The sequence below is a fragment of the Petaurus breviceps genome, unplaced genomic scaffold (genome assembly GCF_028583685.1).
Source record: "Petaurus breviceps papuanus isolate PSGF00001 unplaced genomic scaffold, PetGlider_PUasm1.0 91133, whole genome shotgun sequence".
NCBI lineage: Eukaryota > Metazoa > Chordata > Mammalia > Diprotodontia > Petauridae > Petaurus > Petaurus breviceps.
The window spans coordinates 97,844,420-97,870,819 of NW_027187419.1; the positions used below are offsets into that span (position 1 = coordinate 97,844,420).

General features: G+C 38.5%; 1 protein-coding gene across 1 annotated transcript in view; it reads left to right on the plus strand.

Annotated features, from left to right (window-relative positions):
• LOC138154906 (collagen alpha-1(XXVIII) chain-like) overlaps nt 1-26,400 on the plus strand; it is a 59,098-nt gene that overhangs the window by 26,432 nt on the left and 6,266 nt on the right. Inside the window, 8 exon segments of the mRNA XM_069079899.1 lie at nt 487-549; nt 10,693-10,764; nt 11,330-11,398; nt 13,124-13,195; nt 20,163-20,198; nt 21,020-21,056; nt 22,975-23,532; nt 25,608-25,849. Coding sequence (XP_068936000.1) covers nt 487-549; nt 10,693-10,764; nt 11,330-11,398; nt 13,124-13,195; nt 20,163-20,198; nt 21,020-21,056; nt 22,975-23,532; nt 25,608-25,849 — 1,149 coding nt within the window.

Sequence of the window (26,400 nt, forward strand, 5' to 3'; positions counted from 1 at the left end):
GCCAGGGATTGGCATGAAGGGGGGAAAAGGTGGGCCATAAATCCATCAGTTCCCTAACAAAGTATAAGTGATTTTTTATATTGTCAAGATCAATTCAGTCTTACAAAAGATGCACTGAGGCAAAATCTATTTGAGGTTTACAATAGCAACCAAAAAGGTCTGTGTTTATGGATGGATTTATGGCCAATAAGCTATCCAAAACCATTCTTTTCCTCTTCATAGGAAAACATGCGTTGAAACTAAAAGTGATTGATTCTGTTGAGAAAATCCTGAGTTCTGAAATGAAAGGAGATCAAAGCAATCTGTTGGATGGCCATGTTTGTGTATCTTAGGTGAAGAACCAGGTTCTAAGATAAAATTTGTAAAGGGCTTAGCACAATGCCTGGTGCATACTAGTCACTCTGTAAATGCTTATTCCCTTCTTTTCTCACATGGGATTTTTTTTCTGTCAGAGGGACTAATTAATAGTTATGTCTGCTCTTGCAGAGTGAAGTTGGACCCCAACATCTACCTCCCAGCTTTCCTGACCCTGGGATTTACAGAGAGAAGGTACTGCTCTCCTTTCATTGTCTAAAGGTTCTTCTCATTGAGAGAAAGGGGGGAGAAGAAAGAACATTTACCTTCAGAACAATTAATTCATTTAAAAATTGTTGGAGGGAGTAGGACAATAAGATCCACCTGACTCCCAGGGTGCTATGGAGTAAGGGCTCCTAGCCTTGGAAAGGTAAGGATTTCTACTACAGCAATTGTTCACAACCTGAATATGTAAATTACTTTTTATAAAGTTACTCTCAACCCTGAAATAGGTTCGTATGAGAGAAATGTGAATGCTACATATTTGAATGTAGCATATAGAAGGTAGAATAAAAACCACTGCCACCCACCAGGCTATGGCCAAGTTTCTACATTTTTAGTACCACCTAAGGACCCAGAATAGCTTCATATCCCCCAATAAGAGATTCAGTTTGATAGGATCATAGATGATGAGCTGGAAGGGACTTCAGGGGCCATCTAGTCAAATTCCTTCATTTTTTAAAAGAAGAAATTTCAACCAGGGGAAAAATTCAATTTTTCAACCAAAAGAAGGTCACTCAGTTAATAAGCTTCAGATTCATACCCTCAGTCACCTCTCTGAGGTCTTCCATCCCCTGAAGATTCTCCAGATCAGCAAATCTGATCTCTGTTATCAACTTCTTCTCCTTACAGGAACTTTAAGAGAAGAATTGTACATAAACACAGTATTACATAAGTACATGTAAGAGCAGCAGAGCAAAGTGCTATATGAGGTCTAACAGGAAAGGTCACTTTTTCACTCCTTCTTGGAATGGGTGGATGAGAACAATTTGTTCCACCAACCATGAAGATGGTTGAAACAAGTGCTGTGGAATACTTAGAGCTTGGTCAGATATTGAAGATACCAAGGTCACCCACTGAATCCCAGGCCATTGCCAGTCATCTTGAATTTTGTCTTGCCACTGGACTTCAATGACTCTGAAAGAGAGAGTGAGGCTGACGACTTTGTGCAACTCTGCCTCACTTAAATCCAATTCAAAGACAAGTCCCCACCCGTGATGTCATTGGTCCTCTTCAGAAATGAAGGATGAACAACACTGTGGCATAGTGGGTAGCAAACTGGGATTGGAGTCAAGAAAAATTGGGTTCAAATCAATCCTGCCTCTGACATGAGCTGTCTGACCCTGGGGAAGTAACTTAATCTCTCTATGCCTCAAGTAGCTTCCTCCAGGATCATAGATTTGGGTCTGGAAAGAATTTTAAGATGTATTCTAGTCCATATGCCACATTTTACAATAAGGAAACTGAGGTGATTTGACTAAAGTCAGACAGGTAGTCAGTGGTAAAGCTCATCCATTAATCCATAAATATGTTGAATCTGCCTGGTGGAGGGAGTTCTCATACTGAGAATTACCCCACATGGAGAATATCACAGTTCTTTTGTATATTCTCATAATTCTCCATAGCAGCATTCAGAAGGGAGAGCAACTTAACTTTTAGACCAAGAAGGAGAAATTTTCCTTCTCCTCCATTCTTTTTCATCCATTATTCCTAGAAGTCAGGAAGGAAGCCACTAGGAAATACGGGGTGCACTCACAACTGCTTGAATAAGCAAAAATAGTTATATAGAATTACCAACTGGAGTCCTATCTGTGCTCTGGATCATCCCTGCTTTCATTAGTGCATGGGCCCAGGGTGGGGCTGGTTATTTCAGGATATAGATGAAGGCATTATTTTCTCACTCATAATGGACTAAAGAGATGCCAACATCTTCCACTATATTTTTATACAAAGAATCCCAGAGGGTCACTGAGTACCAGCTTAGTCCCTAATGTGACAATAAGCCCAGCTCACAAGCTTGCTAGATGATCCAGATTAGAAATGTTCAATGTCTAAAAGACAGCAACTGGTTTTTACAGCTTATACGTTTGTTTTGTTTGTCTTGGTTTTTTTTTTATCAATTTTTTCCTTCTCCATGCATTTTCACCTGCTTTGTTGCAATTTTCCAGCTGTATTAGAAGGTACTGGATACTAAATGATCTTTATTCCTGTTCAGCTTTTTTCTTTAAAAAAAAAAACTGCTCATGTTCATTAGGAATTTCTAGTCAGAAACCCAGCATAATGTTATTAGGCTTGCTTTGTAACTCCTTAGGGAAGAGAGCTACCTGGGAAACATATATCATTGTTATCTTTGTGTCTAAATGATTTACTATTAAAGTCTTAAGAAATTTTCAGTATCACCAATTTCACTTGTTCTCTATTACAGCCAGGGGCACAAATTCTGTCCCCAGACATGTCTGGTTTGTTAATGTAGTTGTACCCAGGTGACTGCAGGAAAAAAAAACACTACTGGTATTGTTTGTATTTCCTAACACTGTGTAGATGTTACCTACTTTATTCCAGTAGCTTATTCCAGTAGCTTTACATTTTGTTTGTTATTCACTTCCCCTGGACCACCTTGTGTGAAAGACCTAAATCCAAATTCCAGCCATCATAAGCCTGACTGGGTGGTCAGGGCTGCTCACTGAAGCAGGCAGTCCTTAAGGGCCAGGAAGGTTTGACATTGGTCAGGCCTCCAGGAGCCAGAGCTAGCATCAGAGGTCGAGTTCCTGAGAACTGGATGCAAGTAAGCATCCTGGACTCTTCCTTCTCCCTCACTCCCCAGCTCCATATCTTATCTATTACTGAGCCTTAGTCATCCTACCTTCACTGCATCTCCCACATGTATCTTCTCTCCAGTCACACAAACACCATCTTGGTTCAGGACCTCATCACCTTCCAAAAAGACTGTTGCAATGACCTCCTCATTTGTCTTCCTCCTTCTAGTCTTTGATTCTCCAATCTCTCCTCCCCACAAGGCTGCCAAAGACATCATTTCTAGCTCTAGAATCTTTGATGACTCCCAGCTGTCTCTAGGATAAAAGATAAGCTCAGTTTGGCATTCAGTGCCTCTCACAATCTGGTTCCAGTTTTATTGCACATTCTTTCCCTTTGTGTACTCTTCATTTCAGCCAAACTTGCCTCATTGCTGCTTCCAGAACTTGACATTCCATTTCCCCACTCCAGACCTTTGCATAGGCCATCCTATATGCGTGGAGTGCACTCCATCTTCACGTCTGCCTCTTAGAATCCTTTGTTTCTTTCAAGGTTCAGCTCAGACACCATACCTCCTCAAATAATTAGTCAATAAGCATTTATTAGACACTTAATAGGTGTCAGGAACAATGCTAAGCACTGGGAATACAAAGAAAAAGTGAAAGTAGTCACTGTCCTTAAGGAGCCTGCTTTCCAATGGAAAAGACAACATGGGGGGCACAGCTAGGTGGTGCAGTGAATAGAGCACCAGCCCTGGAGTCAGGAGGACCTGAGTTCAAATCCGGTCTCAGACACTTCCTAGCTGTGTGACCTTGAACAAGTAATTTAACCTTGACTGCCTCCAAAAAAAAGAAAGGAGAAATGAGGTAGGAAACTATAGAGGAAGAAGGGCACTCCAGGCATGGAGGATAATAGCAAATACAAAAGCATGGAGGTAGATAATGGAATGATGTGTGGGTAGAATGGCAAGTAAGCTAGTATCACTGGACTGGAGAGTGCCTAGAAGAAGATTTGGGATTTAAGAAGATTGGAAAGAAAAGAAGGGAAGAATTCATGAAGAGTTTTAAGTGCCAAGAGAAGTTTGGTAATTTAACGTAATAGGGAACAAGGGGAGTTTATTGAATTGGGGGCAAGGGTCAGACCTGTACTTTAGGAAGATCACATTGGCAGCTCTATAAAGGATGAATTGGGGTGGAGGGAGACTTGAGACAGGAAGACATATTAGGAGATCATTGCAATAGTCCATTATGAGGACCTGAACTTAGAGTGAAGGCAGTATTAGTGTAAAGGAAGAAACAGGACAGTTGTTGTAGAAATAAAAATAAGATGTGGCAAATGACTAGATATGTTGGGGGAGGGAACAAGCATTTATTAGCCACCTACTATGTGCCAGGTACAGGGCTAAATGTTTTACAAATATCTCATTTGATCCTCACAACAACACTGGGAAGTAAGTACTCTTTTTACCCCTCCCCTTTTTTGTTTTTGCTTTTTGGAGGGGAGAAGCCAAGAAAATTGGGGTTAAGTGACTTGCCCAAGGTTACACAGCTAGTTTTGTGTTAAGTGTCTGAGGTCGGATTTAAACTCAGGTCCTCCTTATTCCAGGGCTGGTGCTCTATTCACTACACCACCTAGCCGCTCCCCCATTTTATAGTTAAGAAAACTGAAACAGACAAAAATTAAGGGACTTTTCCAAGGTCCTACAGCTAGTAAGAGTGTGAGGCCATATTTGAACTCATCTTCCAGGCCCTATGCTCTATTCATTGTTGTGTCTTCCTATTTTGGATGAGTAATAGTGTAAAGTAGAGAATGATGTATTTAGGGGAAAAATAATGACTTCTCTTTTGGATGTGTTGAGTTTGGGATGCCTACAAGAAATCCAGTCCAAAATGTCTAATAGACAGTAGGTAATGAGTGGATCTAGAGCTCAGGAAAAAGGTTAGAGCTAGATATATAGATATGGAAATCATGTGGATAATTGGACCCATGGGAGTTGATGAATTCAGTGAGATAGTAGAGAGAGAGAAAAGGAGAGGACACAGGAGAGAGCCTTGGGTTTGACACAAGTAGACCAAGAAGGAATGGTAAGATAGTAGGAAGGAAACTAACCAAGAGTACTGCCATGAAAAGAGAAGAGAAAATAAGAAATGATTGACTTCTCCCAAAAGAAATCTTTTTCTAACTGACCCAGATGTTAATAATTATTGCATTATCGGGCGGCTAGGTGGTGCAGTGAGTAAAGTGCCGGCCCCAGAGTCAGGAGGACCCGAGTTCGGTTCCGGCCTCAGACACTTAACACCCACACAAAAATACTAGCCATGCAACCTTGGGCAAGTTACTGAACCCCAATTGCCCTCCAAAAGGCAAAAAAAAATTAATAATTATTGCATTATCAAATTATGGGGTGTTTTTTTTTACTTATCTGTACACTTGTTCTATCCCCTAGTAGAGTAATAGCTAACGTTTATATAAAACTTCAAGATTCACAAAGCACTTTACAGATATTATCTCATTTTTTGCAACAACCCTATGAGGTGATTGCTGTTATTACCACCATTTTATGGGGAAGGAAACTGAGACAGACAGAAATTAAGCACCCTTAGGTTAAGTTGCCCAGGGTCACACAGCTAATCTGAGACCGGATTTGAGCTCAGGTCTTCCTGAACCAGGTCTAATGCTCCATTCACTGCATCACTTAGCTGTCTCCATAGAATCTAAGCTTCTTGAGAACAAAGGCTGTTTTTCATTTTGTCTCTGTATTCAAGTGCTTAGCACCCTGAACATAGCAGGTGCCTTAATAAAAAAATTGTTGATCTGAATTTAATTGATTAAAGGTCAGCCTAGATACAAGGTGCCCTCAGTAAGGACCTGAGTAAGAGACAGTTAAAGTCAGAAGGACAAGTTACCAGCCAGCCAAGATGGCTCCAGAGGAGAAAGTGAGGCTGATGACTTTGAACAGCCTTCCCTCACTTAAATCCAATTCACTTGTGTGTCGTGGCATCACTTCCCTGATGTTCCTTCTAGAACGAAGGACAAACACAAATCTCCACAAGAAGCAATAGATCAGGCTAAGGGATAGAAGCCTTTCTGGCCTAGCCCATAGGCTGTTGACTGTTGATTTTGCCCTTGTCAGTTTTCTAAATTAAGGACTTTGGGAGGAGGTAGCACAGTGATCTCAAAAACTCCCTAGAAGTAAGTAGAAGGTCCTTCCTTCTCACCAGGCCTAACTGTCCTATCTGTCCTGTCTGTCCCCTTGGGAAAATATTATGGTTATTAAAATGACTAAGCCAGAATGGGGCCTCACCCACACCCATGTAGGGGTAAGGAGGCTGGTATCCAGACCTGTGATATCTTCTGTGTGAGGTGCTCCCAATAAGGAAACTCCCCCTACAAATGCATATCAGCAATAATTCTGCAATTTATGCTTTTAGAGAGTTGCTTAAGTCATTGAGAGGTTAAATAACTTGCCCAAGGTCACACAGTCATGATGTATCAGAGATAGGACTTGAATCCAGGTCATCCTGACTCCACAGATAACCCTCTATCCACTCTTCTACACTGCCTCACTCATCTACGTATTTCTGGATTAATCTGTGGTGACCAAAGAGCCCTCTTCATTTCCCCTTCTCCAATTCTAAGAGCACTTGTTCTCTCTATCAGAGAAACTAACTCGGGGTTCCAAATGTTAAACAAGTTCCCAACGGATCTCACAATCATAGGGAAGAGGGTAGAGCCTCCTTCTCTTCCTCATCCTCATCTGATTATTTCTCCTCCCAGCATTCTCTCTTTCTCCTTCCCTTTCCCACTCTCTCTCTCCTTCTCTCTTTCTCCTCCTCCCCTCTCCTCTCCTCATTTCTCTTATTCCCCCCCCTTTCTTTCTCTCTAATTCTCTCCTCTTTCCCTCTCTCTCTGTCTCTCTCTGTCTCTGTGTCTCTTTGTGTCTCTCTGGCTGTCTCTCTGTCTCTCTCTCTCCCCTTCCTCCCCCTTCTCACCAGAGATAAGAGCCCATTTCTACATAAACACATTTCTTTCTAATTTAGATAGTTGTTGATTCATCTATTCACCCAGGTATTCAACAAGTTTGTATTAAGCACTCACTATATACAAAAGTATACTATGAGCTGAGGGAGAAACCAAATAAATATCAAATATGATTGCCTCCTTAAAGAAAAAAGCTCAACTTTATTTAGTGCTTTAAAGCTGATAAAGCACTTTCTTCACACCAAACCTGTGAGGTAGGTAGTACTGTACAAGTCATTTAATCTTCATTTTACATATAAAGAAACTGAGGCCCTAAGAGACTGAGAGGCTTGCCAAAGTTCACACAGGCAGGAAGTGACAGCTTCTAAGCTGATCACCTAAATCCAAATCCAGGGCTCCTTTACTAGGTCAGAGAAGGATAAAAAAAAAAACCAGCCTATTTAGTCCCAGCTGGCTGACACCCGGAACTTTACTCGCTGTACGGGCCAACTCCTGGCACCCAGCAGAAAACTCCCCAAACCTCCGTCTTTGACTTCTGTCTTACATGCTCTAATTGTCATGTATGAAAAGCATATTTACCAAAGGCCTGTACAGAGCTAAAAGATTAGCAAGTTCACCTCCAGAAAACAGCAGATGGCCATGCTGACCTTTTCCCCACAGTCACAGCCTGGGCTGATTTTTATAAAAATTTGTTCATTTTAATGTGGATGAACAAACATTTATTATGTGCCAGGCACTGGGCTAGGAACTGAGGATACAAATGCAGAAATGAAATAATCTCTGCATTCAAGGTAATTACATTCTATTGGGGGGAAGAGGGAAGAGTGAAAAATTTGTGCATATATAGATAAATACAAATATATTAAAATATATTTTTGCATGACTTTATATATAACGAATATTGTATTTCTTACCTTCTAGATGGATAAAAGAGAGGGTGGAAGGAAGGAGAGAATTTGGGACTCAAAATATTTTTTAAAAGTAAATGCAAAAAATATGTATGTATGTGTGTATGTATGTGTGTGTTTGAGTATATATACACATATGTGTGTTCGTGCGTGTGTGTGTGTGTACAGGGCAACTAGGTGGCACAGTGGATAGAGCTCTGGGCTTGGAATCAGGAAGACTCATCTTCATGAGTTCAACTTTCCTTACTAACTGTATGACTCTGGGTAAGTCACTTCACCCTGTTTGCCTCAGTTTCTCATCTGTAAAATGAGCTGGAGAAGGAAACCGCAAACGGCTCCAGGCTCTTTGCCAAGAAAACCCCAGATGGGATCACCAAGAGTTGGACATGACTGCAACAACTCAACAACAGTATATAGTACACACACACACACACTTTCTCTCTCTCTCTCACCATTGTATATGCTTAAAAGTACAGTTGCCAAATCAGTTTTTTTTCCAGTATTTTTAAAGGCTTTTTTTTCTATAGGGTGATCAAGGTTTTCCAGGAGAAATAGCAGTAACTGGGCAAAAGGAAATTCAAGGAATCCATCAGAAGGTATAGAATCCTAGTGGTTACATGAGTCACTCTGGAAGATACCCAAAGCTCACTGGGGAAAAACTGATGGCACAGGGGTTTATTTATTAACAATGACCTCTGATTTGCTGGATAAAGCTTCATCAAGTAGTATTGATGAAAAGGTGGATACCCCTGAATTCATTGAATTGAAATTGAAACCTCTTTAATATGACAGCTGTGTGATTGTGAAAGTTGGCCAGGGGGTGTCGCTATTGTTCCAGGGAATTAGCCAGAACAAGCGATAAATATTCTGAAGCTTAGGAGTAAATTAGGGGGCCTGGAGTTTTTAAAATAAATATAACTCTGAACATAAGGTATCATATCAGAAATTCCACTAAATGAGCCAACCTTATGATACTGCAGAGCCCACTCAGAAAAATTAAGGGAGATGTAATAAGAGTTAAGTCACTTCACTTCAGCTCCCCACAGAATCAAGAGAGAGAAGGAAATCACAGGCCTTCTTGTCCAACCTGTACCTGGATAGAAATCCCCTCTAAAAGACCACATTGTGGATATCAGGAGGGCTTCTCAACATTTATTTCTCACAGTTGTGCACCTGTGGGATTCCTTCTTTCTTCGGAGCAAGGCATGAGTGAACATTAATGTCATATTTATACAGGTACAGACCTAAGGGAGCCATGTCGAGAATGGGAAGCTGGCAGAGTTAGGCCAGGAGCCATTAGATATTTCAAAGACATGTGATTGTATCAGAGTCGCACAGTTCTGGGAAACTGAGGACAAGGAGAGGGGTTTGGGATGAGATTATAGGTGCCGTTGCCCAAGTAAAATACGAGCATCTGTGTGGTTTGCCTGGATAGGGAGGAAGTAGGGGAGACAGTCGTCCCTGTTTGGAAGAGAGTAGAGCATGAAAATGAGACAGTCAGTGGTCTTGAGGATCTTAAGAGATCACTTCTGCAAGATTTGCAGGTTTGTACCTAACAATAGATGTATTTTTCATCAACATAAAACAAATCAAACAAGCTCTTTTGTTTCTAACACAGGAAAATTGTGCATTAAATTTCTTCACCCTCCCATGACCATGGCTTGAAATGTTACAGATCATATGAATTTCTGCAGAAAAGCACCTCCAGGGTAGTACTCAAGACATAAATCTGGAAATTGTTAGGGAGATAACTATATGTGGCTGTTTCTTAACTTGAATGTACTATTTGGCCAGAGTGAAATGATTTTTTTTTAACTGAATGTAAAAAGTAGCTATTCTGAAAATAGCTATTCTGGAATGGTTCATTTAATATAGGTTCAACCAGAAAGCTAGAGTCTGTTTTATTACAGCCTCACTGCCTTATAACACATTTGAAATAGGAAATAGTACAGACATACTCAAGGAAAATGAAAAGCCTTTATTGATTAATCTTAAATAAATAAATACTAAATTGCAAATTCCTGGGAGGGTTAGCTGCCATTAACCTACATTCACATGGCAAATGGAAACTTATATTAGAGGGTGAGAGGAAAGAAACTTCTCCCCCTCCATGCAGAATCAGAAGAATAAGACCCAAACATCTCGTTGTTTATACCTCAATTCATGCAACCTAAAAATAGAGCAGGGACAGTAACCCAAGCTGGAGCTGGCAGGGAAGGGACTGGAGCTGGTCAGTCTGCATTCCCCTGAAAGTCTGGGAGTATGTTGGCTGATTTTCCCTGGGTGCCTTTCAGAGGTCATCCACTGAATCTAATTCTCTGCCCACCCCCACCTCCACTAGGCAAATATACTACAGATCTACATATGGCTAAACTGTTCATGCATTAACAAGGGGGTGAATAGGGTTTGTCAGGGGGATAGAGCTGGAAGTCCCATACGCTCCTTCAACAGCTTCTTCATGCCACTAATATAAGGTTAAGAGGGATTTCCTGCCAGCAGCTGCTTATGCTGCCAAGAATTAGAAAGCAAAACATGGCCAAAGGGATGAGTCCAGGAAAGTAAAGAAGGGAAATGTTTTATTTTGTTTTGTTTTTTCTCAGAAGCAGAAGGACTAATTAATGTGTTTTTATGGCAACAGGAAGAAAGATACTGGCATTGCCTATGTCAGATGTCTTCTTAACTATGTTTATTTTAGGTTGAACCTGGTTCTTCAAGCCCAGAAGGTCTGCCTGTATACCCAGGAAAAGCTGAAATACCAGGACAAAAGGTTGGTCCCTAACAACAACCAATCAACATGCATTTACTGAGAACCTCCTGTATGTGGGGCACATTCACATAAACTGGTAAAAAGAAAAAAAAGTTTTTAGTCTTTTAAAAGTTAAAATTATTATCTCTGCAGTTTGTTCTTTTTCAAATTTTATTTATTTACCTTTAGTTTACAACATTTGGTTCCACAAGCTTTTGAGTTCTAAATTTTCTCCTCCTCTCTCTCCTCCCCCCCTCCATGGCGGCATCCAATCTGATAAAGGTTCTACAAATACCTTCACATTAAACATTAGTCAAGTTGTAAAGGATTATGACCAAAGGAATGAACAACAAGAAAGAAGAAAGAAAACAAAACAAAAAATGCAGTTTACTCTTTATGTGTCTCCTATGAAAAGTAGGATTGGGAACAAATAATAATAAAAATAATGAACTTTTTAATTTTTGCAAGATGCTTTTGAGACATTAAAATCCATTTAGGCAGTCCCCATGAAAAGAATATGGCTATTGACTAGGATCCCTTTGCAAGGAAATTGATATAATGATAAAATTATTTTTCTGTGATGCAGAAGGATCCAAGGGTACCTGTTGTCCAAGGTCCAAGTGTTATTCCAGGTATCAACATCCCAAGGGAAAAGGTAAGAATGAATACTAAAACTTGGCTTCCAGTACAAGTCTCCCAAACAAAAGCTAGTTGTGACTTTTTTATATACCTATGACTTAAAGGAGGTGACTGTTTCTCAAACTCAGTTTTGCACAAAAAAAAATGCCATCACATATTAAAGGAAGAAGCTTATCACTGAGTGGATTTTCATCTTCCCTTCTCCTTCCCCCCATTATTTACAATATGTTGTATGGAAAGCAGAAAGACTCTCACTAAAGGCAGGATTCCATGTGAATGAACTTGTAGCTCAGACTATAAGTCTGGGGGGTTGCAAACTTCACTGACACATCATTTACAACAGAAAATTGGCCCAACTGAGGCTCAAAAACCTACCAAAGTACAAGACATCTTCTTATTCTGTTAAGCAAACTGGCTAGGTGCAAAAGCTATGTTCTTAAAGTTAGAGTTGCCCAGAACCATTTGTCTAAAGGAGATATTCCAGAACCAAAGCCTTCAAAATTAGAAGCAGGAAAATAAAGGAGTTCAAGGAAAGAACTCAAGAGTCTATCCAGCGGAAAAGCTGTTATGTTGATCAATTGCACTCAAACCCCTCAAATTCCCACTGAGCCTCACCTCATTTCTGAGCTCTAAGGGCTTCATCCTCCAAAAAAGCCATGATGACTTTCCAAAAGAAAAGACGTCATTATTATAGGTTGCCAGATTTATTTTATACCCAATCCTTTTTTCTCCTTCCATTCTCAAGATTCATCAGCCTTTCAATCTATTCTATCTATATCGTTTAAAAACATCCAGGGCACATATATATTATATATTGGCAGAAGGAGCAAGGAGTGCTTTTGAGCAGCATCTTGTTATAACACAAAGCCAGACTTCAGTCCCTTTTTTCTACACGTAGGCCATTAATCAGCCTGCGTGTCTTGGATGTCAGCCACACATTACTCATCAGTCAGGGAATTGATGAGGAGTGATGGGGGCTTAATGGATGGGAAAATGTGAGGAAACCTAAGGTGGCTATTTTCCTACTTTATTCTCATTTTTATGAGTTCATTTGCATCCTTTTCAAAAGACTACTGCCAAATATATTACCCTGTTTTTCTATTCATGAGTAAATAAATAGTTAACATTCATTCATTCAATTGTGTGTGTATGCATGTAAACTAGATCCATGTAGAAAAAAGCAGGATTTTTAATGACTTCATGATGTCCTTTAGGGTGTGTGTGTGTGTGTGTGTGTGTGTGTGTGTGTGTGTGTTTAATGGGACGCATTGAAACCTTATAATTCACATATATTTTTGCCAATTTTCAAAGAAGGAGATATATTTATATATCAGCCTTAAGACGAGTTCCCAGGTGTTGCCACTCAATATCTTATATTCAACATTCTGTACTTTATTGAACAATAATAATAGCATTTAAATAGTGCTTTAAGGTTTACAAAATACTTTACATATGTTATCACTTGATCCTTATAACAACCCTGTGAAGTAGGTACTATTATCATCTCCATTTTACAGATGAGGAAACCGAGGCCAAGAGAATTTAAGTGCCTTGCCGGTAGTCATACAGCTACTATATCTGAAACAGGATTTGAACTCAGGTCTTCCTGACTCTTAGTCAAGTACTCTATCCTCTGAACCCTACAGCTAACTTATTGAATGATTATTTATGCTATAGATACATTGACATTTTCTGTAAAACGTGTAGATGAGAGCTTAACAAATATTTTTCATTCCCTTAGGGCAACCAAGGTCAGAGAGGCATGCATGACTTACAAGAAACAACAGCAGTGCCTTGGACTACAGGATCTGAAGTAACTTTCACTTTTATATGCAAATCAATAGATATAATGACTGGTGCTGTGACAAGTCAGTGTCATTTTCTTTATACATGCTTATTGACTGTCAGCTAGAATAGCTGCAGGTAGATTGATGAACCAGAAGCTAGAACACTCACTGCTTTATATCACTTAACCCAGATTGGTTTCAGTATTCCCCTCTTAGTCTGTGGATTTAAATCGGGGAAGAATAAACATACCTTTTGGCCTTTTGCTTCCCCTGGAAGTCCACTATGAGCCCTGGTGTTGCATTCATTCACAGATATGCAAAAAGATACCAAAAACATCTTGTGAATAGAAACCAGAATTTGTCTAGAATACCCCTTATCAAAAGATCTTGGATTTTTACCTGCAAGGGTAAAAAAGATTATCTAGTCCAACTCCCTTCACTTAAAAATAAGGAATCTGAGAAACAAAACAATCCAATGATTTGCTCATATAAATGGTGGGAAGAATAGCAAGGATTTGAACCCAGGACCTGGGACTCTAATTGCAGTGGCTGTTCCACTACACCATGATGCCTTCCCATTGCTTCCCTTTCTCAATTCCAATTTAATTTAATTTCAAAATAAAATAGTAACTATGACATGGACCCACCCACTTACCTCCACATTCTTAGACTCTGGTTCTAAGTCTGTTTGCCCCCTGACCCTAGAAGCTTTCTTTTTCATGTGCAGAGACTACTAGGTGGTTAGAACTGTGCCAATCAGCTCACATCTGCCAAGGTTTTGTTATCCCACTCCCTGAATACTGTAATCACTCTGCCAGGATCAGCACTGCATTCTCTTGCACACTCTGGTTGACTGCTTAGATACAGTCTGGGGGATCCTTCCTCCTCATGATAAATTAATTCTCAATTACTCCCATGTTTTAACAGAGGTTCATCTAAGAGGAAATAATGCACTCTCTGGGGACCCACACTGACAGGCTCAATGTGTATCATCCAGTTTCTTATTTCTCAAATAAATTCATTACTCTTTTGTTTCCAGTCACTCAAACCAAACATTAACAGACCTCTGCATCTTCAAATTCTAAATATTCCAACCTCCAAACAAATCTTCTCCACTGATTCCATTGTCAGGAGAACATGTTGGCACTGAATTATAGCCCAGATTGTACAGGTAGAAGGGGCTTCCAAAGCCATCTAGTCCAATATGTACCTTAACACAATCCCCTTTACAACATAACCGATGGTCATCCAAGCAAACACGAGCATAGATAATCAATCAATAAACATTTGTTAATCATCAACTATGTGCCAGACACTATGCAAAGCCCTGGGGATACAAACAGAGGCAAAAAACAATCCCTGCCTTCAAGGAGTTTACAATATAATGGAGGAGATAATATACAAATAGATACAAAGCAAGCTATATATAGCACAAATAGGAAATAAGTAAAAGAGGTAGAAGAGGGGTTAAGAGGCATTAAGAGGGATCAGGGGAGGATTCCTGTAGAAGGTAGGATTTAGAGCTTGTAATATTTATTAGGAGGAAAGGGAAATCTAGATGGGACCTTGTCATAATGAGTTAGGGGTTCTCTTGGCTTTTTTTTTTTTTTTTTGCTTTTTTTTGGAGGAGGGAAGGCAGGGCAGTTGGGGTTAAGTGACTTGCCCAAGGTCATATGGCTAGTAAGTGTTAAGTGTCTGCGGCCACATTTGAACCCAGGTCCTCCTAACTCCAGGGCCAGTGCTCTATTGACTGTGCCACCTAGCCACCTCATCCTTGCCATAATGGAACAATGTAGTTGGGGGAGTCAGATATTCCTGGATGTCTTTCTTTGTATGATATGTGGACCTAGAAAAGTTACCTGCAAGGCCACCAGAGAACTTTAAAGGGATTGGAAGTGATGAATCTTTGTCACAGGGTCAGCCACAGACATATCCTTGACATTATTTTCTGAGATTTTTCTTCTAACATAATATGTATTGGTGTCAGAGGTTTTAATCATTTGACTGTCAGAGATTATGTGACCCTAATACACAGAGAGTTTGGTGGCTATTTCAAAAAATATATATCTATTTGCTCAGTTATTAACTATGTATTAGGAAACATTCATATTGATTCACAAAAAAGTAAAGAAGTTGTTTTTAACTCTTCCAAGATCAGCATGAAGCTCCTAGTTTTCAACATGGAGTACAACATAATTATACAATTTAAAAGTTGAGTAAAATGTTTAAGGATTCAGAGTAAAAATAGGGGGTATTTTCCTGGCTGGTTGCCATCTATTTGATAGAAAATAAATGGAGCTTAACTATGAGGGGGAAGTACATTTCCCTATATGGTGATCAGAACTAGGAAGATGGAGCAAGGTTTGATTTGGGTTTTGGAATGACTCTGGAACATTTAACAAAGAAACCAATCTATATCCAACTATCTCCCCTAAGCCCTAGCAATGAGTCAATGAGATGGAATCAACACTTCAAACAAAAGAACCCTCAGGGAAACCCCGCAGAAGAGTACTTGGCAGCAGGTGGCAGATAGTCTTCCTTCATGCGGCTCAGCGAACTTATGTGTTAGACTGGATTTGACTTCACATCGTCTACATTCCCAGTGCACGCCACCGCACAGCCAGATTACCCAAAATATTCTGGGTTCACAGCCAAAAAGGAATGAGTTGGATTTACTTAATTGTGGCCAACGTTTCTTCCTTTCCTTTATCTTTCTCGAGAAGGCTTTAAAAAAAATTAGTAGGAGTTTTAATAGGCATCTAACATTGCCTGTCTTATTTTATTTATCAGAGAAACCCTAATCCTGATATTCTGATTTTTAGGGTCATGTGGAGCTACCACGTCCTTCTGGTACAGTGTGTTGGGCCAAAAATCAAAACAAATAATGAAGTACCTATGTGTTTTATTGCATGTACTGACAGAGAACACTTGTAAATTATTAAGGAGGGGCAACTAGATGGTTCAGGGGATAGAGCACCAGTTTGGGAATCAGGAGGACCTGGGTTCAAATCCCACCTCAGACACTTGACACTTACTAGCTACATAACTCAAGCAAGTCACTTAATCCCAATTGCCTCACAAAACAAAATTATAAAGGAAAGACAGTAAGTTTATTCTCAGTACATATGAATTTGAAGGAAAAGAAAGAATCTGAGAGATGGCAGTGAGGAGGGAGAGCATCCCAGGTAGAGTCTTTAACAGACATAGGGTAGTCAAGAGGAAGAACTGATTCGGAGAGAAAACACTGAGTCCAATCTGGGATATGTTGAGTTTTAGATGCTGACTGGACATCTAGTAGGAGATACTGAACTGAAGTACAGATTCCCAAAGTCAAAAAGAACTTTCTGGGAATCATCTGGTGAGTCCCCTGTGGAGACATAAACTAATTGCCTCCACAATATCCCAGATAGATAATCATTCAACCTCTGCCTGAACATAAAAGCCTTTTTCAGTCATTTTTCAAATTGAAATTTACAATTTTTAGATACTATCTAATATTACTTAATTTGTATTTACTATTACTTAAACTAAGCAAATAAGAGTAGTGTGGCTTCCGAGACTTAGAACTACCTTGGTTTTTTGACTGCCCCTTCTGTGTCTCTATTACTGGCTTCTATTCTTCTTCATGCCTCCTAAATATAGGCATTCCACAAGGTTTTCTCCTTAACCTTCTTCTTTCTCTACAACTCTTTTAATTTAATATTTTATTTTTCCCCAATTACATGAAATCTTAACATTCATTTAAAAAATGTTTTGAGTTCCAAATTTTCTCCATCCCTCCTTCCCCTCCCTCCCCCCATGTTGAGAAGTCAAGCAATTTGATATAGGTTATACCTGTGCAGCTATGCAAAACATATTTCCATGTTAATCATGTTGTAAAAGGAAACACAGATTTAAAAAAGGCAAGAAAAATAAAGAAAAAGTATGCCTAAATCTGCATCTGTTCTTTCTCTGGAGATGAATAGCATTTTTTTATCCTAAATCCTTCAGAATTGTCTTGGATCATTATATTGCTGAGAATAGCTAAGTCATTCACATTTGATTATCATACAATATTGCTGTTACTGTATACAGTGTTCTGGTTCTGCTCACTTCACTTTGCATCAAATCATGTAAATCTTTCCATGTTTTTCTGAGAGCATCCTGCTTGTAATTTCTTGTAGCATCACAATCATATACAACTACTTGTTTAGTCATTCTTTAATTAATGTCCATCCTTTCAATTTCCAATTCTTTGCCACCACATAAAGAGCTGATATAAATTTTTTTGTACACATAAGGACTTTTCCCTTTTGCCTTTTATTTCTTTGGAATGCAGACTTAGTAGTGGGATTGCTTGGTAAAAGTGTATTCATGACTTTATAGCCCTTTGGGTTATTCCAAATTGTTCTGTAGAATGGCTGAATCAGTATGCAACTTCACTGACAATGCATTACTATCTCAATTTTCTTACATCCCCTCCATTTGTCATTTTCTTTTTCAGTCATATTAGCCAATATGACAAACAACTCTTTCCCAGCTTTTGTACACTTTTGGTTTTACCAACCCTGTATGCATGAATTCTAAATCTGTATTTCCACTTTTAACCTGTTACCTAAATTCCCATCCTGCATCTCCAACTATCTATTAGCATCTCAAATTCAAGATGTGTAAAATCGGACTTACCCATTCCTCACCAAATCAATTCCTGACCCTTTTTTTTCCTATTCCTGTTAATGACACCATCTGAAATGCCCTCTCTTCTTACCTCCCTATCTTAGAATCCTTCCTTTCCTCCAAAGCTCAGTTCAAATTGCCCTTTCTTGGAGGCCTTTCCTGATTCCCCTCCCCTCCCTAATAGTTGTAATTCACTTTCCTTCAAAAAACCTGCCATGTATTTATTCTCTCTATATTTCATATATGCTTATATGTGTATATAAACATTTTTACTTATGTGTTTTCTCATCTTAAAGATTATTAGTTTCTCAAGTGTAGGAACTGACTTAATGTTATATCTATGTGATTATTTTATCCTCAGCCCCCAGCCCATGCCTGGCACATAGCATGATCTTAATAATTAACTGCTGGTACATCCTCATGACTGACATTTATATATTAAATTAAAGTTTATAAAGCACCTTATACATGCTATTTCATTTGATACTCACAACAACCCAGTGAGATAAGTACTGAAGTTATTATTATCCTCATTTTACAGAGGAAGAAACCTCATCTTAAAGAGGTTAAGTGACTTTCCTGTGGTCACATGGCTAGTAAATGTCAGAAATGGTGTTTAAACTCAGTTCTTCCTAATACTGTCTTATACTCTATCTACAAGCCCATGCAATGTCTCCAAAAATTTCCCAACCCCAGAAGCTTAAAACCTTGGGGTTAGCAGTGCTAAGAAGTGAGAACTGTCCTTTCCCAGAAAGTAATCAGATATTTGGCTGATGACTTGTGAGGTAACTTGCAATTTTTGGAAGTTTGTTGTGGCACAACTGGGAATAAAGCCAGAGAATAGAGGAAAAGAGAAAGCCAGGGGATAAGAGTAGTAGAAGCAGTAGTGGCAATGGTGATGGTAACAACAACTAGCACATAAATAGAGTGTTAAGTTGATGATCAGTGATGAAGGACTTGGCTACTCTGATCAATACAGTGATCCAAGACAATTCCAAAGGACCCAAGATAAAAAAAAAATGCTATCCACCCCCAGAGAATTGATGAACTCTTGAGTACAAATTGTAGTATAATATTCTCAATTTCTTTATTTTTCATTCTTTTTGTGAAGTGTGGATAATATAAAATTATGTTTTACATGATCTCACATGTATAATTGATATAATATTGCTTGTGTTCTCGGCAGGTGGAGGAGGGGATAGGAGAGAAAGAATCTGGAACTCAAAACTTAAAAAGAAAAGAATTAAAAATAAATAACAATTTAAAAAAGTAAGAGTGTTAAGGTTTGCCAAGCACTTTAGAAATATTAACTCATTTTATCCTCACAACAGCCTTGGGCAGTAAGTTCTCCTAGGCACCATGTAAACATTTAGTAGTGACCTTCTGGAGATAATAGCCTGCCTTCACTTATATATTTGTTATTTAATAGTGAGAATTTCAGTTCAGGTAGGAGAGAAGAACAATGCTCTAGAAGGGAGTGACTTCAAGGAACTGTGCATGTGGTCACCTACCTCATCTGCCAAAAGACTAGCCATGACTACAGCATCTGGAGCTAAAATGTTACCAGCAGGTACTTAAGAGAAGTATAGCTAATAAGCAAATGCTAACACTTTCATTATCCTAAGGATGATCTTGACATTGATTGTGAAAGGGAAAGAGTGAAAAAAGTGATATTAGGGAACTCTGGTGATTCTGGAGAGCTTCAAAGCATCATCTGTTCATTCCAGTATTATTTCTAGGTAGACGGTTCCTAACTTCTCCAGCATAAGTAATTTGTGTCCTGTAGCTGTAATGAACACTTTTATGATGATATCCAAATCATTGGTTTTCTGGATTCACTGAATGAATTGGCCTCATCAGAGTCCTAAAAACCAGACAGAAGCTTTGTGTTTCTCATTAACTAGCATTTATATAGTACTTTAGAGTTTGCAATGTACTTTACATACCTCATTACATTTGAGTTTCACAACAACCCTGTGTTTCCAAATGTTTCTCATTTGGATTTGAGCCTTTCTGTGCCAGAGCTAGGTCTAAACCTCCATTTAATGCCACAGTCTGTTTTAGGCAGATACCCTAACACACTAATGAAGTGCTCATTAACATACCAGTCCCTGTGTGAATAGAGCACAGACGGCTATGGAAGAGACAGCTGGTGTGTAAGCAATTTTGAAGCTTTGGTTTGGGGCTTTTTTTTTAATAAGCCTCAAGACCAGCACCAGTTCAGAAGGATACAGATCATGGGTACCCTGCCAAAAACGTCACTGACCGAGTTGCAATGCAGACAAAATGTTCTTGAAAGTTGTATTTGTAATAACTAATGAATTAATTTTTATACAGGGAAGAACTGGACCCCAGGATGATCAAGGCCTAACAGTAAGTGTCTTAGCTTGGAAAACTTGAAATTAGAACAAGCAGCATAGTTTTATGGTTTGTTATATTCTCTTATCCTTTCTTTCCCATCTTTCCTATCTCTTTTTTTTTATCTTGTGTCAAATTCCATGTTCTTTATTTCCTCTTGCACTCATTTTAAAATCAGCATAGTGAGGAGGGCAGCTAGGTGACTTAATGGATAGAGCACTAGGCCTGGAATCAGGATGACCTGAGTTCAAAATTGGGCTTTGATGTCTTACTAGATGTCTTTGATTACTTACTAGATGTCTCACCCTGGGAGAGTCACTTAATCTCTGTTTGCCTTAATTCAGTGGAAAAGAACATGACACAGCATTCTGGTGTCTTTGCCAAGAAAACCCCAAATGGAGGCACAAAGAGTCAGATACAACTAAAAACAACTGAACAACATAACGCAGTTGAACAGCAATAGTTATAGCTACTATATTATAAGTTTACTGCTATGATTTCTTGCCTTCACAATTGGTGGGGGAGGTAGTCAGTGAGGGAGAGAATCTGTAATTGAAGCTAAAATAAAACAAAATTGAATTAAAAAAATAAGTTTACTGCTATGAACTCAGCAGTTACATGAAATTGATTTATTTAACTAGAAAAAATAGAGATACATTGAAAATCTTTAAAGAAATAGTATTTATTGAAATGACCTTTGACAGTTCATTCCTAACTTATACTCATAAGTTATGAGTATTCAAAAAATTGTAATAATTTTGCCTCTGAGAATGAAAGATTGCCAAAAGTGGTCAAATAATGCTATTTATTATTAATCAATGGTCCTATTTGTACAGAAAGAAGATATAATTAAACTAATTAAAGAAATATGTGGTAAGTTTGTTTTATTTTATAAAACTGACATTTTATACATGTGATTCTTTTATTTTACTCTTTTCTGAAAGTGTGAGTGAGCAAAAAGTGTGTGTGTGTGTGTGTGTGTGTGTGTGTGTGTGTGTGTGTGCCCTCTACCACCCTGATGACAGAAGCCACTGCACTCATTATTATGAGCTTGACTGTGGTCTCATTGGTCCTTTGTATTCTATGTTCTCATTCCCTTCACTAACTAGTCTCACTTTTCCAAGAGGAAAAGATTCAGTAAGTGGGGATTTAGTGGTAAAGGAAGAAATAGGGAGAAAACTCATGGAAATTAAGTACCACTCATTGTTCTACCCTCTTCTTAAAGTATAATAGTAGGGTCTTACTGAAAATTCATAATCTAGGAACCATAAACTTGGGGTGTTTTTTTAATATTTTGACAATTTAAAATTTTCAATGTAATTTATTTCTTTTATTATTGTATGTATTTTACTTTATGCCTTTGAAAACATTATTCTGAAAAAGGATCCATAGAATTCACCAGACTGCCACAGGTGTCCGTCACATAAACAAGATTAAGCACTCCTTGTCTACTTGATGACTTGATTAGCTGGCTAGTTAAAAACACGTAAATACTTAAATGTGTACTAGGCTCAAGGATGCCCAACCAATTGCATAAGAATAGTAATAATAACTAAATTTGTGAACTTATTGACATAGGTAATTCCCAGATGAGAAGACTCTATGTCTGCATATATTCTGCACATAGTACAAATATATGTACATATATTATACATATATAATCTGTACATAGTTGTTTTCATGTTGTCTCTCCCATTAGACTGTGTTCTGTAGAGTACAGACTATCTTTTGTTTTGTATCCCCAATACTTACCATAGTAGCTAGCATATAGCAGGTTAATTAATAATAATAAATATATAATAAAACATTTAATAATAATAAAAGCGTTAATAAATGCTTTTTGATGAACTGACTTCTCTATAAGGGAGAGAAAAGTCTTCTTCTCTAAGAGAGAAAAAATTCTTACCACTCTTCTCAGAACTTCTGTTTATTCAGCATTCCACCAGAGCTCCCAAGTACAAATTCCCTTTACAGCCTACCCAACTAGTGGCCAGCTTTTAATTGAAAATCTCTAATGGGCAGAAACCCTTTATTTCCCTGAACTCACCCTGTAGTTAGATTGTGTTAGTGAGAAGCTTGATCTGTATTCTTTGACATCTCAAATCCAACTACCATACTCTCTACACAAACGTTTCCAGTCTTGGCTAACTCTGTCAAGAAAGCACAAGGATACCTCAATGCAGTATTACATTGTAATCTAATTCCATTTCCTTTTCAGAAGAGCAAATATCTTTCAGGATATATATTTGTTTTTCAGTTTTCCAGTTGTTTAATATTTTTCTTCCCAATTAGACTATAAGCTTGTTAAAGGCAGCAAGGATTATATATAAGGGTTTTTTGGTGTGAAGATAGAGATCTTCATAGGACTTCACTTTTTCTGGGCACAAGGGAGGCATTCAGAAATGCTAATTGATTGTGAGGTCATTATTAAGACAAAGAGAGGCCTTTTCAGGGGCAGCTAGGTGGCGCAGTGAATAGAGCGTGGGTCCTGGAGTCAGAAGAACCTGAGTTCAAATCCAGCCTCAGACACTTAACACAAAAAAACTAGCCGTGTGACCTTGGGCAAGACACTTAACCCCAACTGCCCTCTAAAAAGCAAAAAAAAAAAAAAAAGAAAAAAAAAAAAGAGGCCTTTTCTGGAAAGGTTGATGCAAACCCTGGGTTAGTACTTTAAACATTGGGAATTTTACTGTATTTAAAGTTATTGTCTCAATATGAGCATTGAGAAAGTGACGACACCATCAGCTAAACCAAAACTAATTCTGAGTTTCCCTGTGTTTTTCTTCTATAGGCTGTACCATTAACTGTAAGAATGTACCAATGGAGCTTGTTTTTGTGATCAATAGCCCTGAAAGCATGGGACCTGAAAACCTAGAGATCATCAAAGAATTTGTCATATCTCTAGTTGATAGAGTCACTGTAGGGAGAAATGCTACCAGGATTGGCCTTGTGCTATATGGTTCAGAAGTTCAGTTCACATTCAGTCTGGACAGATTCATTGCCAAAGAGGATGTAATCCATTCAATTAGAAAGATATCATATATGGGGAAAGGCACTTCTACTGGCACAGCTATCCACAAAGCAGCCCGGGAAGCATTTTGGGGGGCCCGAATTGGTGTCAGAAAAGTAGCTGTCATGATCACAGATGGCCAGACAGAGAAGAGTGAAGCTATCAAATTAGAAGCTGCTGTCAGGGAAGCTCATGCAGCCAACATTGAGATATATGCAATTGGAATCATCGATACGACAGATCCAAGACAATATGAATTTGTCCGGGAATTAAACCTGATTGCATCAGATCCAGATAGGGAACACATGTATCTCTCCGACAGCTTCAATGCCCTCCCAGGTAAGCGTATGCCAGACTGATTACAGTAATGTATTGGCAATTACTGAAGAGGAATCATTATCAGCAACAACATGGGATACCTAAATAAGTTTCCAGCTTCATTCATTCTTTCATTGAGCAGTCATTGTTTCGCCACCTGTTACTATGTGCAAAGCATGGTGCTAGGCACTCAAGAAATACAACCTTTACACAGGACATAGTCCTGCCTCATTGGCCAGTAAATTGCTGAAATAAGTACCAAATCCAGTACTTTGCTTTGATTTTGAAGCACATGTATACATGCTGTGTCTAGGAAATGCCAGGCAAAAAGGTCAAGGCACATAGCCCCTAGGACCCAGATAGGAAGCCATTTGTCCTAATGAGCTCTTGCCACATCTGAGAATTAAGTAACGCTCTTGACCGTGACCCAGTATTTATTATAAACTGCTTAAGGGCTGGGAGTAGGCCTACCCTTTCCTCTGAAATCCCCTTAATACCTAATATAACATATTGTATATCAGGACTTGCTTGGTGGCCAGGTGGTGCAGTGAGTAAGAGCACCGGCCCCGGAGTCAGGAAGACCTGCGATTGGTTCCGGTCTCAGACACTTAACACCCACACAAAATAACTGGCCATGTAACCTTGGGCAGGTTACTTAACCCCAATTTCTTAAAAAAAAAAGAGTTTCTTCTCCCTGTTTCCTTGTATCTTTATCTCTTCTGTGTCTCCTCATTCCAAATCCTTACCTGCTCTAAGATAACTGTCAATTAATATCCCCAAGTTCTTAATTGATAATGGCTTATGATATGCCTCCCAGAGTTATTTGCTTTTTTCTGGAGAAATTCTATACAACCAAAAATCTTTATTACCCCAAAGAATCTGGGTGCAGTATATTGGTGGGATTTCATTCACTATTCTAAGTCAGAGGGGGAGGAGAGAGAGATACTTTAGGATTTCCCAATGTACCTCAAAACACAATACTACTATTTATGTGCATATATATTCTCGACAGTCAGCTCAAACTAGCTCTTGCTAAATTTTCATTGTGCATATTTACACCATGACAGTCAGTAAATGCTATAAATCAGAGCTTGATTTATTGTTCTATTGATTGTCTAGACTTAAGAAAGGGATGGAAAAAATGATAATAAAGCAGTAAATGTAAAAGTATATCATGAGTCCTTTCTTTTTGATGAATCAATTGTTAAACATATACCAACACATCCTTGCCTATGGGTAAGGACTGCCCTACTACAGTGAGTGCTCAAAAATTTTATTATTAATTATACCAAAATACAGCAACCTTGCTAATGAAAGTGGTAGGTTCCACATAATTAAAAAACTATCATTGTCTGTCTTAGGCAAGGATTCTTAACCTGAGATATGGGAAACTTTTTAAAATGCATGTTTTGATAATTGTATTTGAGTACAATTGATTTCCTCTGCAATTCTATGTATTTTATTTTGTAAATGTAAAAACATTATTCTGAGAAAAGATTCATAGATTTCTCCAGAGGTGAAACCAAGGGAATATATGACCAAAAAAAAAATTAAGAACTCCTGGTCTTGAGGATGCTCCTTATGTGGTACTTATATAAACCAGGACTAAGGGGCTAGAAGGAGAATAGAACTCTGGGATCTTGGCTTGAAAGCAATCACTAGGCAACACAGGACAAAGAAGGAGATAGACTGGAGAACCAAGGTGAATGGATGGATGGATGGATGGATGGATGGATGGATGGATGGATGGATGAATGAATGAAAATAGAAGCTTATAATTTGGGGAATAAAGAAATACATCCTCTCTTTATTTCTTTCACTTCTAACTATAACCTCTCTCCCCTCCCTACCAACACATGGAAAGGAATTATTTTCACAGGATTAGCCACCCCTGTAAACCCCTGGATCTTTGTTCATAATTGATAACCATATTTCAGTGTAATTGGGTTTTTTTAAGTCTCTGTATTTTATTCTTTGCATTTGAAAACTATATTCTGAGGAGTCCATGGCATACATGAAAAGGTTAGGAACCCCTGCTTTAGAACATCATTTCATCCTGTTATTTGCTTTTTTTGTCTTTTCTTTTTAAAAAAAAGATTTGGAGTTCAAGTTGGCAAACCAGTTTTGTGCTAATGAGCATAGTGCATTAATTTCTGGACAAACCAGAAATGATAGGATAACTGGAAAGCCTTTCCAATCTGCATCATTCCATTCTGCAAATAACATACTCCACGACAGCAACAGAATGAATGGACAAATGATTTCGTCAAATAAGCAGAAAGCAGATATACAAGAAAACTATTTTGGCTCTGACAAGCATTCTCAACCAACCACAATGGTATAGTATCAGTCCTTTAAAACACATTCTAATGACATATGAATGAGTAAGCATGTATACATCTATCTGCTTAATTAAATGTGCCATAGAACTCTCCAGTTAATAACCTTGATTTCTAGTCATTATGTTTGTTAGAGTATTAAAAACCAACACCTTTAGGTTTTGCCTACAAACTAAAAAGTTATACAACCGAGGGGCGGCTAGGTGGCGCAGTGAGTAGAGTGTTGACCCTGGAGTCAGGAGGTCCTGAGTTCGGATTTGGCCTCAGACACTTAACACACACAAACAAAAAACCTAGCCGTGTGACCTTGGGCAAGTTACTTAAACCCAATTGCCCTCCAAAAAGCAAAAAAAAAAAAAGTTATACAACTAAATTAGTATTGTCCTTCAAAGTGATTACCTTAGAAAGCTATATACTTTCATTGTTCTTTTTTTTTTTTTGCTTTTTTTTTTTGGAGGTGCAGTTGGGGTTAAGTGACTTGCCCAAGGTCACATGGCTAGTTTTTGTGTTAAGTGTCTGAGACCAGATTTGAACTCAGGTCCTCCTGACT